At 34.5% G+C, this 12,466-nt stretch overlaps 1 protein-coding gene across 1 annotated transcript; it reads left to right on the top strand.

The window, feature by feature from the left end:
• The first annotated feature begins 7,374 nt into the window (after positions 1 to 7,374).
• On the top strand, positions 7,375 to 8,816 carry LOC132756831 (protein BTG2-like). The gene has a single exon (XM_060747972.1). The coding sequence runs from the start codon at positions 7,646 to 7,648 to the stop codon at positions 8,207 to 8,209; it is 564 nt and encodes a 187-aa protein (XP_060603955.1). The 5' UTR covers positions 7,375 to 7,645; the 3' UTR covers positions 8,210 to 8,816.
• The last annotated feature ends 3,650 nt before the right edge of the window (positions 8,817 to 12,466 follow it).

Raw genomic sequence — 12,466 nt, 5'->3', positions numbered from 1 at the left:
TTTTAATTAGTTTTGCTGGGTCTTTTTCAAGCCTGCGGGGATATGACGTCTCTTTATTCTTCTCGTGAAATAGTGATATTTTATCAGATATATATCTCGTTGTTTTATGATGTATATGGTGGGTATTGTTGTAGCTCGTGCTTTATTACGTACATCGTGAAAATTAGTTGTTACCCGTTGTTTCATAATAAACATTAATGCGTATTGTAGTATATGGTTGCTTTGTAGTTCACGTCACATGATGGGTAATAATATGTGGTTGTAGTGTCTGTTGCTTTGTTTGTTGGTTTGATTTGGGTTTTACGTCACACCGACACAGTATAGGTCATTTGGCGACGTTCCAGCTTTACTGGTGGAGGAAGACCTCAGGTGGCCCTTCGTGCATTTTTTCAGGCACGAACGGGCACGTGAGTAGAACCACCGACGTTTCGTAAGCTAGCTGGATAGCTTCCTTACATGAAAGAATCCAAAGTCCCTGTCGGGATTCGATCTCACAGCGGTTAGGGAGTCAACGACCTTAACCATTCGGTCACGGACGCCCCTATTTGCTTTGAAGTTGACATGGTGGGTTATGATATATGTGTACAGTGTTGGCTGTTGTAGTGTCTGTTGCTTTGTAGTTGACATGGTGTGTTATGATATATGTGTAAGTGTTGGCTTTTGTAGTGCCTGTTGCTTTGTAGGTGACATGGTGAGTAGTGATATGTGTACAGTGTTGGCTTTTGTAGTGTCTGTTGCTTTGTAGGTGTCATGGTGGGTAATGATATGTGTACAGTGTTGGCTCTTGTAGTGTATGTTGCTTTGTAGCTGACATGGTGAGTAGTGATATGTGTACAGTGTTGGCTTTTGTAGTGTATGTTGCTTTGTAGCTGACATGGTGCGTAATGATATGTGTACAGTGTTGGCTTTTGTAGTGTCTGTTGCTTTGTAGGTCACATGGTGGGTAATGATATGTGTACAGTGTTGTAGCTGACATGGTGAGTAGTGATATATGTGTAAGTGTTGGCTGCTGTAGTGTATGTTGCTTTGTAGCTGACATGGTGAGTAGTGATATATGTGTAAGTGTTGGCTGCTGTAGTGTATGTTGCTTTGTAGCTGACATGGTGAGTAGTGATATATGTGTAAGTGTTGGCTGCTGTAGTGTATGTTGCTTTGTAGCTGACATGGTGGAGTAGTGATATATGTGTAAGTGTTGGCTGCTGTAGTGTATTTGCTTTGTAGCTGACATGGTGAGTAGTGATATATGTGTAAGGTGTTGGCTGCTGTAGTGTATGTTGCTTTGTAGCTGACATGGTGAGTAGTGATATATGTGTAAGTGTTGGCTGCTGTAGTGTAATGTTGCTTTGTAGCTGACATGGTGAGTAGTGATGTATGTGTAAGTGTTGGCTGCTGTAGTGCCTGTTGCTTTGTACCTGACATGGTGGGTTATGATATGTGTACAGTGTTGGCTTTTGTAGTGTCTGTTGCTTTGTAGGTGTCATGGTGGGTTATGATATGTGTACAGTGTTGGCTTTTGTAGTGTCTGTTGCTTTGTAGGTGTCATGGTGGGTAATGATGTATGTGTACAGTGTTGGCTTTTGTAGTGTCTGTTGCTTTGTAGGTGACATGGTGGGTTATGATATATGTGTACAGTGTTGGCTTTTGTAGTGTCTGTTGCTTTGTAGCTGACATGGTGGGTAATGATATACGTGTACAGTATTGGCTCTTGTAGTGTATGTTGCTTTGTAGCTGACATGGTGAGTAGTGATATATGTGTAAGTGTTGGCTGCTGTAGTGTATGTTGCTTTGTAGCTGACATGGTGAGTAGTGATGTATGTGTAAGTGTTGGCTGCTGTAGTGTATGTTGCTTTTGTAGCTGACATGGTGAGTAGTGATGTATGTGTAAGTGTTGGCTGCTGTAGTGTATGTTGCTTTGTAGCTGACATGGTGGGTTATGATATGTGTACAGTGTTGGCTTTTGTAGTGTCTGTTGCTTTGTAGGTGTCATGGTGGGTTATGATATGTGTACAGTGTTGGCTTTTGTAGTGTCTGTTGCTTTGTAGGTGTCATGGTGGGTAATGATATACATGTACAGTGTTGGCTTTTGTAGTGTATGTTGCTTTGTAGCTGATATGGTGGGTAATGATATATGTGTACAGTGTTGGCTCTTGTAGTGTATGTTGCTTTGCAGCTGACATGGTTGGTAATGATATATGTGTACAGTTTTGGCTGCTGTAGCGTCTGTTGCTTTGTGGCTGACAAGGTTGGTTATGATATATGTGTACAGTTTTGGCTGCTGTAGTGCCTGTTGCTTTGTGGCTGACATGATGGGTAATGATATATGTGTACAGTTTTGGCTGCTGTAGTGCCTGTTGCTTTGTGGCTGACATGGTGGGTAATGATATATGTGTACAGTTTTGGCTGCTGTAGCGTCTGTTGCTTTGTGGCTGACATGGTGGGTTATGATATATGTGTACAGTTTTGGCTTTTGTAGTGTCTGTTGCTTTGTAGCTGACATGATGGGTAATGATATATATGTACAGTTTTGGCTTTTGTAGTGTCTGTTGCTTTGTGGCTGACATGGTGGGTTATGATATATGTGTACAGTTTTGGCTTTTGTAGTGTCTGTTGCTTTGTAGCTGACATGGTGGGTAATCATATATGTGTACAGTTTTGGTTGTTGTAGTGTATGTTGCTTTGTAGCTGACATGGTGGGTAATCATATATGTGTACAGTTTTGGTTGTTGTAGTGTCTGTTGCTTTGTAGCTGACATGATGGGTAATGATATATGTGTACAGTTTTGGCTGCTGTAGCGTCTGTTGCTTTGTGGCTGACATGGCGGGTAATGATATATGTGTACAGTGTTGGCTGTAGTAGCGTCTGTTGCTTTGTGGCTGACATGGTGGGTAATGATATATGTGTACAGTGTTGGCTGTTGTAGTGTCTGTTGCTTTGTGGCTGACATGGTGGGTAATGATATATGTGTACAGTGTTGGCTTTTGTAGTGTCTGTTGCTTTGTGGCTGACATGGTGGGTAAATGATATATGTGTACAGTGTTGGCTGTTGTAGTGCCTGTTGCTTTGTAACTGAGAAGGTGGGTTATGATACATGTGTACAGTGTTGGCTGTTTTAGTGTCTGTTGCTTTGTAGCTGACATGGTGAGTAGTGATATATGTGTAAGTGTTGGCTACTGTAATGCCTGTTGCTTTGTAGCTGACATGGTGGTTAATCATATATGTGTACAGTGTTGGCTGTTGTAGTGTCTGTTGCTTTGTAGCTGACATGGTGGGTTATGATATATGTGTACAGGGTTGGCTGCTGTAGTGTCTGTTGCTTTGTAGCTGACATGGTGAGTAGTGATATATGTGTAAGTGTTGGCTTTTGTAGTGCCTGTTGCTTTGTAGGTGACATGGTGGTTAATCATATATGTGTACAGTGTTGGCTGTTGTAGTGTCTGTTGCTTTGTAGCTGACATGGTGGGTTATGATATATGTGTACAGGGTTGGCTGCTGTAGTGTCTGTTGCTTTGTAGCTGACATGGTGGGTTATGATATATGTGTACAGTGTTGGCTGTTGTAGTGTCTGTTGCTTTGTAGCTGACATGGTGGGTAATGATATATATGTACAGTGTTGGCTGTTGTAGTGTCTGTTGCTTTGTAGCTGAGAAGGTGGGTTATGATATATGTGTAAGTGTTGGTTGTTGCAGTGTCTGTTGCTTTGTAGGTGACATGGTGGGCAATGATATATGTGTACAGTGTTGGCTGTTGTAGTGTCTGTTGCTTTGTAGCTGATATGGTGGGTTATGATATATGTGTACAGTGTTGGCTGCTGTAGTGTCTGTTGCTTTGTAGCTGATATGGTGGGTAATGATGTATGTGTACAGTGTTGGTTGTTGAAGTGTATGTTGCTTTGTTGTTGACATGGACCTTTTTGGCTATAGTAGTATATCGTTTCTTCATTGTGTACAGAGTTGGCTATTGTGGTGTCTGTTGCTATGTATTTTGATGTCTGTTACTATGTAGTGGTGGACTATAATAGTATTCGTTGCAGCATGGTGTACAGAATACAGAATTGGTAATTGTAATAGCTCGTTACTTTATGGTGTTATGGGAGGGTCAGGCTTTACAGCTCGTAACTTTTTGGCGTCCTTGGTGGGCTATGGTATGTTTTTCGTAACTTAGTTTTAGTAATCTTTAAAAGTATGCTTTATGTTTTAAAAGTATTCTTTCAAATATCTTTATATAATGAAAAGTGCGAAACAAAACAGAACAGTAACAAATATTTAGCAAAGACTTATACATTGTACTGCACTACATTCATTTATTTTTTTATTATTATTTTCACAGACAACACCCACGTGACTATAAAACAGATAGAGCAGAATATACATTTACTGTATATATTATGATAATAATTTTGTTGTAAAATAATAGATATAAAATAACTCGTTAAATTATCCATGGAAGGATGGAAAATGTGTGTCATTTTCAAATGAATTTTTATTCTCAAAACCTTCATTTTATTGGATTTTTATGCGCACGAGAATAGTATTACTGTTTTTATGAAGAAAAAGGGATTCACGACTCTGTCAATACAAAACTTAAATGACTTTATATATACACCATACTTTATCAATTACATGTGCACATGTATATTGTTTTTCGCCTCTTCCCCGCCTCCCCCACACAATGGTTGAAAAACAATCCGGTTTGAAAGTTGTTGTTTATATTACTTGTATTCTATCTTTCCTTTTTTACTTTTACAAAAGCCATGTTTTGGTGAGTTTGTCGTATTTTGAACATAAAAACGATAGTAACTGTAGTGTTATTAAATTATTTAAAGATTGAAGCATCTTCTTTTTTTTTTAATTTTAACAAATTTCTGCCTATAAGCGCATAAATATTTTCTGACAAGTTACAAGAAATTTATAGCTTTTCGGATATTTTTCTTTCTTCGTCAGTTTATCAAGGGGATAATCTGATTGATAAGGCAGCAAAAGTTGCACGTGTATTTGGTGTTTTTATATTTTGCGTGTGAGTTTTAATACTGTACCATACAGAATGTATTATGTACTTTTTTTTCATGTGTATAAATCACCGTAATAAACTTTTTTGGGGTGTATGATTTCCTTGTTATTTTCTTCAATTGTTCTGCCATTCACATCCTTAATTATTAGATATATTTTAACTGAGCATTTATGCTAGTATAATTAATTATATGATGTAGTCAAATGATATTCTGAATGTCCTCATAACTCAATTTTTATGTATGTCAAAGAAATATAAAAATATATTTGAAAACAATAACTAAAGAAATGGTGACGCTGTCATAATTAATGATTTTTATCTTATTTCACAAATATGTGTCGTTTGAGAACATGCAAATTGTGCATCGCGAGACATGTGTCACTATTCCGTTTAACTCCACGTGAAATCAATACACCAATCACGTGTCAACATAAAAGACATTATCAATAAATAATGTGGCATCATTAGGAACGGTACATCATCATCTATGTTAGTAGTAATTAGTGAGGTTTTTATAACCCCGTATACTTGTGTTTTAAAGGCGTCACGCTGGGCCAGACACCTTTACTATTTTTGAGTGACACAATCCTATCATTTCAGAGCAGTTAAGATTTAACCTTGCATTTTTTATGGACCTTGATTTGCATGTTATATATATACCCTATATATATAAATAAATATTAAAAAAATATACAATGTATATCATTTAACAGTATCATCAACCGATTCTTTCTTTCTACCTTTCTTTCTTCTTCATCTTCATATTTATTTATTCAGATATGATCCATTAAAAAATGAATCAATTGTATGCCTATTGGTTTCGTACACAAAATGACAAAATCAAGAGGGATTACTCCGCATGGCACATAAGTAATAGAAGAAAGATAACCCTTCCTGGTATAATGCTTGTCCGTCCCGTCTGGGGCCTCACACAAAATGTAAACACAATGACAGATGTTGAAATAATGTAGTAACCAATCAAAATCGACGAGACAAAGGAACATTCTGAAGTGTCAAACAGATTTACCGTAATGCCTCTGGCGGTAGTATTGTTATAATCAACATGCTTCGCGTTATCAAATATTTAATCATAAAATGCTTGAGGCTCTCTTTGATCAAAGGAAAATTAAATAGCCCCGAATAGCGGCCCTTTTTCAGGTGCTGTTTTAAAAGATTTTTGTAATCCTATGATACTATTTGCGTATAGTTCAAAGGATTCCTTTTCACAAGATTTGATACAAAATAGCAGCCATTTGAAGTCCACATACCTGGTGGCGATACCAAATTGTATTTGCTAATTGACAATTATGCATTTTTTGTTTTGATAAAAAAGAAGATTTATTACAAAGTAGCAAAAATCATTTCAGTTTTATATCATCATCATCATCATCTCAAGTAATTGCATCACTCCGCAAGGAGTATATCTGTGAATATTTGTAGAAAACAATATATCTTGAACATTAATGACATCTCAAAAAGTCCAATATACCATGTAAGTGAATCTTTTTTATATAAAAATAAGATTTGTTTAATTAGGTTGCATTGTTAAGAGAAACAAGGATGTTTTAATTAAATGTTATTGGAAACACTTAATTACCAATTAAATTAGTGTTTATAATTTGTACAAAAAGAATGATTAACTAGACTGATTTTTAAGCCAAATTTCTAAGCATATGTGTGTAACGATTCATTAAAAAGTACTGCAATACTCAGAGATGTAGATGTTATATCTATGTCTCTGCAATACTTTAGAAAAAATAAATGCATTAAAGCCATAAAGTGTATTTCTTAAAATTCTAACAGCACAGACAGAGTAGAGTTCATTTTGTAAAGATGCATCGGGGTCTTTCAATTACACTTTCGAGAAGACCAAAAGTTTGATAAAAAATATATCACAAAGGAAAAGTGTATTGTTTTGAAACCTCAGGACTATCTTATTTTTAGGTATAGATGTGTTATATTATACATATTCAAGAAAAGAACTGTTCGACCACTTTTTTTTTGAAGATTCGTGAATATATCAAAAAATCAATTAAATAAATAGCTTCATTAAAATTAATTGAGTAAATTAATTCATTTCAATCGAAACATTACTCCACTATAAGGCACCCCCTGAGAATATCTGTTTACTCGGTCAATTACATGTCAAATGTCATGTTCCAGGAGTACTGTTTCATTGATTAGAGTATTTACGGTAGTGACGCACTTAAAGTTGACCTACAACTTTCTGTATTTTGTTTATCCAGTCATGTTCTATTTTTAGATATTCCATATATGGCAAATAAGATTAGTGACGTACAGTTATTCGCACGATTTCATTGGTGCTTACTCAGTCGTCATACTGAGTGACGTAAACAATATCGATTGCTTCGCAGCGACCGACGCCATTTTACAAAGCGAAGCGAACAAAGACACAAGCTAAATAAACAGCAATATTTTAAGAAAATATTTAGGCTCGCGCCTACTAAACTTGAAGAAAATACCAAAAAAATATATAACTACGTGGAGTCAAGAAAACCAATCTGTAAGTTTGACATTTTTCATTTGGAAATAAGAAGAAAAATCATTTTTTGCGGAGGACTAGAAAACCAAGCCACAAGGCACAACAGAACAAAAAGGAAAGAACTTGTATAAACTATGAAGGAAGAAATTAAAAGTGCTGTCGATTTTTTAACGAACATTATCAGATCAAGAGACGATGTAAACGAAACACAAACGCGTCAATTCAACGATAGTTTGACAAATTTGCTTAGTGATCGATACCAAGATCATTGGTTTCCTGAGAAACCATTCAAAGGTTCAGGCTACAGGTGTATCAGATTGAATCACAATATGGACCCATTGATCTTACAAGCTGGAAATATGTGTGGACTTGATCTCTTATTCCTTGAGTCATCATTGCCACCAGAGCTTACGATTTGGGTGGATCCTAGGGACGTTTCATTCAGAATTGGTGAAAATGGAAGTGTTGGTGTCCTGTATCAAACAACTAGGGACTCTCAGTCACAAGTGCAGGCAACCCCATCTCAATCTACGTCAACTCATATGGTGCAGCAATCTAGTGATAACTCATTTCATCAAATGAACAGGAACTTCAACAATACCATAATGGCGTGCAAGGACCAGTTCATGAATGTTTTGCCAAGTATTTCCAGAGAAGCAGTGCATTATCAACAATTTGCTGGATTTGTTTCCAGTTAATTGTTCATGGATATTTTTTAAAAGAATCTTAGGGCATGCATTTCATTAAATTGGTTTTCGACTACAAGCTCATGTTTTACGGACTTTGACAAATGCCATTTTATTTTATTTTGATGTTTTAAATCATGTATTGGCTATTGTGATTTTAGACTCGAGACATTAAGTTTTGAGCAGTGCTGTTGTACCAATGTGATAATTTCTGGGATGATATTTGACATGTAGTTCAATGCATGATTTTTTATGTATTTTGTGACAATGTAAATCTGTTTTTAATCTTTATTAGTGTGATTCCTGTGGAGTTACTTTTAAAGACTGTTGGGCAAGTCAATCATAATTTTTGCCAGAATAGCTCAGGATATCATGTATTTAGCATTTCCAATGTTGATGCTTTGCACTTAGTGCAATTTAAGTCTTTCATGTACACTTTAACGCATCCTGATCTCCAATGGGATATTATTATATGTATTAATATAAAGTTGCAATGTATTTTTGACCAAAGTCGGGGTGTAATATCCCTGATATAGGTGCAAAATATTAAATATTTTAAATATAAAATATGTGCAAAAAATAAAGATTAAAAATATTAAAAATGTGCAAATGATAAGAACGTCTTGTTCTTTCATTCACCATGCCATACAGAAAATGTATCAGAACCTAGCCACAATATCTTTTGCAAAATTAATACATATCTGTCCAAAGTACATATTTTATTGATTAATAAGTTAGAAAAGAATTTCTGTTTAAGTTAGAAAATAGTCGAAAATAGAGCAAATATTTCCATTTTGTAACTCAAGATGACTTTTCATACAGGTTAATCATTACATTTAAAATGGTGTTGGTCTGTCAGAATAGATAAACCATTTTTTTTTTTTATCGATTCTTTGGACAAATTTGTATTAATGCTGCAAAAATGCTGAAACTATTGATCAGCAAATTATTAAGCTGCAAAAACAAGTTGATAACTAGGAGAACCTGAGTGGCACAATATCGATTTTCATAAATGCGTGGTACTAAAGATTTTGTGCTTGGTACAGGTCCCTTCTACACTATACCACAGTAAATAATCATATGTACAGTTATACATGTACGGTATTCTTTGCCCATATCTACCTTGATTGTAATTTGCAGAGCTTTTAAATATGGAATGAATTGGTGAAATTTGTTTGAAAAACAAATCTATAAGATAACTATATATACTAATCAAGAACCACTAATCAAAACATTCCGATAACAGAAACATAAGTATTCTTATTTAAATTTATGCAACTTTTTTAAGATGACAACATGCTTATGGGACTTTTGTTATGTAGATTAATTAATACTAAAAGTAGCAGAGAAAATGATCCTCAATGGTATAAAAGAACTTTAATACAACTGCATTCCTAAGCTGAAATGTTCTCAAAATTTTATAACATACTTAAGTGGAATGACTTCAATGACATTGAATTGTATTTTGTACGAGTTCAGGATATCTATCAGAAAAAAAACTAGATCAATATGAAGCTACATAGGAAATATTTTTATATTTGGAAATACACACATTCTGCTAACTATCGTATATAAAATTAAAGGGATGCAGAAGTTCTACAGAAGAACTAATGCAGATGACTATGAAATTGATACATCATGTATAATTATGACCTAACAGACAACATAAATAGATTGACATATACTGGTATCCTTTGCATATTTTAAGCAAATGAACTTGGATTACTCCAGATCTAATTGGGAAATCAAACTGTTACTTAAATATATGAAACAAATGTTAATAAGTTTGCCATATAAATAAGTATATTATTTTCTGCAAGTGTAGTTTGATTGTAAACTTATCTATTTAAGCTTGAATGTGAATCAAGTTCTTTCACCTTATATTAATCACTTTCGAGTCCGCTTCCTGGACCAACCAGTACTGGTGTCTGACCTGATTAGGGCTCGAACCCATGATCTCTGGGTTGTTAGGCAGGCACCTTTATCATTAGGACACAGCAAGTGTAGTATCCAGCAGCATGTAATAAGTTGTATTTACCAGTAAACATACATGTATGTCTTAGTCTGTGAAGTAATCTAACTGGCCTTTCACTTCATAATTACCAAGCAGACTTATGACCATTCGTCTAATTTCATAACTACAACATTCATGCATATGTGTGATAGTACAGTTTGATGCCATTTAATGAATGGGAACAAAAAACATACAAAAATATGTATAAAGTAATCAATTTCTTCAATGCTGTCTCGTAAGAAAAAGTAGGGAACAAAATAGTGCATGTTTTATGGGAAATAATGCAATACTTGTTGTTATAAAATTTCTTTTAACTAGATGATTTTCCTGGTCAGCATGTCTTGTTACTGTAGGGAGGAGGACTTTGTTCAGACATATTTCCCTTTAAAAAGATCATGAGTGTCAAAAAAAAAAAATCAGTTAATAATTTTACTGCTTTCTAGTTGTACTAAATTAAATACCAGAAGTTTATATGTAGACACTTGTGAAATATATTTCGATCGGACATATAAACCAAAAAAATTCCTCCATGATAATACATTGTAATGCTTGATGGTAAAGAAAACTTGATTCATGAACCATTCAACAGTTCCACTCCATTCCCTTTTTTGTGTCACCTCTACAGAGAAGTGGCGACATACAGGGATCACTTCTCCATAGTCTGTCTGTCCCTCACAAAATTTGTCTGGACAACTAAATTATTTCATCCAAACTTACAGGAAGGATCAGTACCAAGTCTAGTTGGGTATAACGTCGGCATTTTCCGGTTCGAAAAAAGCACCGAGTTCTCAGTCATTGGTCAAACAAGCACATTTGTCAATGAGGAAACCTTAAAAACAATCCCTTAACCACTGGCTGACCACTCCCTTTGTAACAACAATTGAATGTTCTTATCTTTGACTGATGTAAACAGTTACTAAACCACATCTGCTAAATGTTTAAAACCTTCAATGATATACAAATGACAAATATTTCAAAATATCAGTTTAGTTCATTGTTCATATTTCAAAATGGCATTTCTATTTGCATGAATTTTGGCTGATCTTTCCAATAAGTTATACTAAGTCTTCCAATTCTTACCAAAGTGTACTTTATTCTAGCTTGTGTTTCATTAGGTATTTTAGAATACATATACTTACCTCTTACTGACTGAATCTTGTAAATGCTTATTATCCCTCATCTAGCTGCCTTTGATTTGTTGAATAAACTGGTCAGACTTGAATTGAAATTTAATCAACCAAAGGTAATGACTGGTCAGACTGAGTGACCAAATGTGTGTGCAGATTGGTGGAATAAATAAGGAATAAGGCCTAAATATCTAGTTGTCGCCTAAAACTCACTTTCAAGTCAAAGTTTAATTAGAAAATAAAATAATTGACAATAATACAATCATCTGTACTGCAGAACTTGAAAGGGAAGCATTATAGCTTTCAAGAATATTAAAATAGAAATTACGATAATTTTAACAAGTGATCAGGACTGGTGATGTTTTTCAGATACTTTTTTGTTGGGAAAACAAAAATATTTTCTACCTTCATTTTTTTTCATTGTCATTTTAAGCAGAATCAAATTATTTCTTTTTGTTCGCTGTACTGCTAAATTTTCACTGTAACGGACTCAAAATTATTTGAACAGAAATAATCAATACATTGATTTGAGCAAGAGAATAGGATCAAAACTGGGTTAAAGTGCAAATTTCATGTGTACCTCTTAATATGTACTTTATCATAATTAGATAAAATCTATTTATTTTAAACTTTGCAATAATGATAAATTATACAATATTATACATGCTACTGACGGTAGTGTTACCTAGGTACAAATATTCTTTATTTAATTTTGGCAACATTTCTTGATTCATCAAACCATATTTGACTTGTTCAAACAGAGCCTAAGTAGGTCTTTTTTCACTATTTTATATTGAAGGATGACTATAGAATAATGGTTGTTTTCACATCCTTCAAACATAAAATTATATCCCAAAATTTGGCCCATATGAAAGAAAATCTTCAATTTTGTGATGCATCAAGACATAATTGAAATTATGTACTGTCTGTTAATTCCAAATACATGTATTTAACACAGACGGTTAGTAATCAGGAAATACCATATTTTTGCAATTATGTGTAAAACTGCTTCATTTATGTTTCAAATTAATAACAATTTACTCACAAAAATGGAGGGATTAACAGTAATGCCTTAAATTTAAATGCTTATTTTGTTTGAACACACCTGACTCCTGATTAATATTGCTA

The sequence above is a fragment of the Ruditapes philippinarum genome, unplaced genomic scaffold (genome assembly GCF_026571515.1).
Source record: "Ruditapes philippinarum isolate M1 unplaced genomic scaffold, ASM2657151v2 ctg598_1_1_1_1, whole genome shotgun sequence".
Classification (NCBI taxonomy): domain Eukaryota; kingdom Metazoa; phylum Mollusca; class Bivalvia; order Venerida; family Veneridae; genus Ruditapes; species Ruditapes philippinarum.
This window is presented reverse-complemented; position numbering and strand designations above follow the sequence as displayed.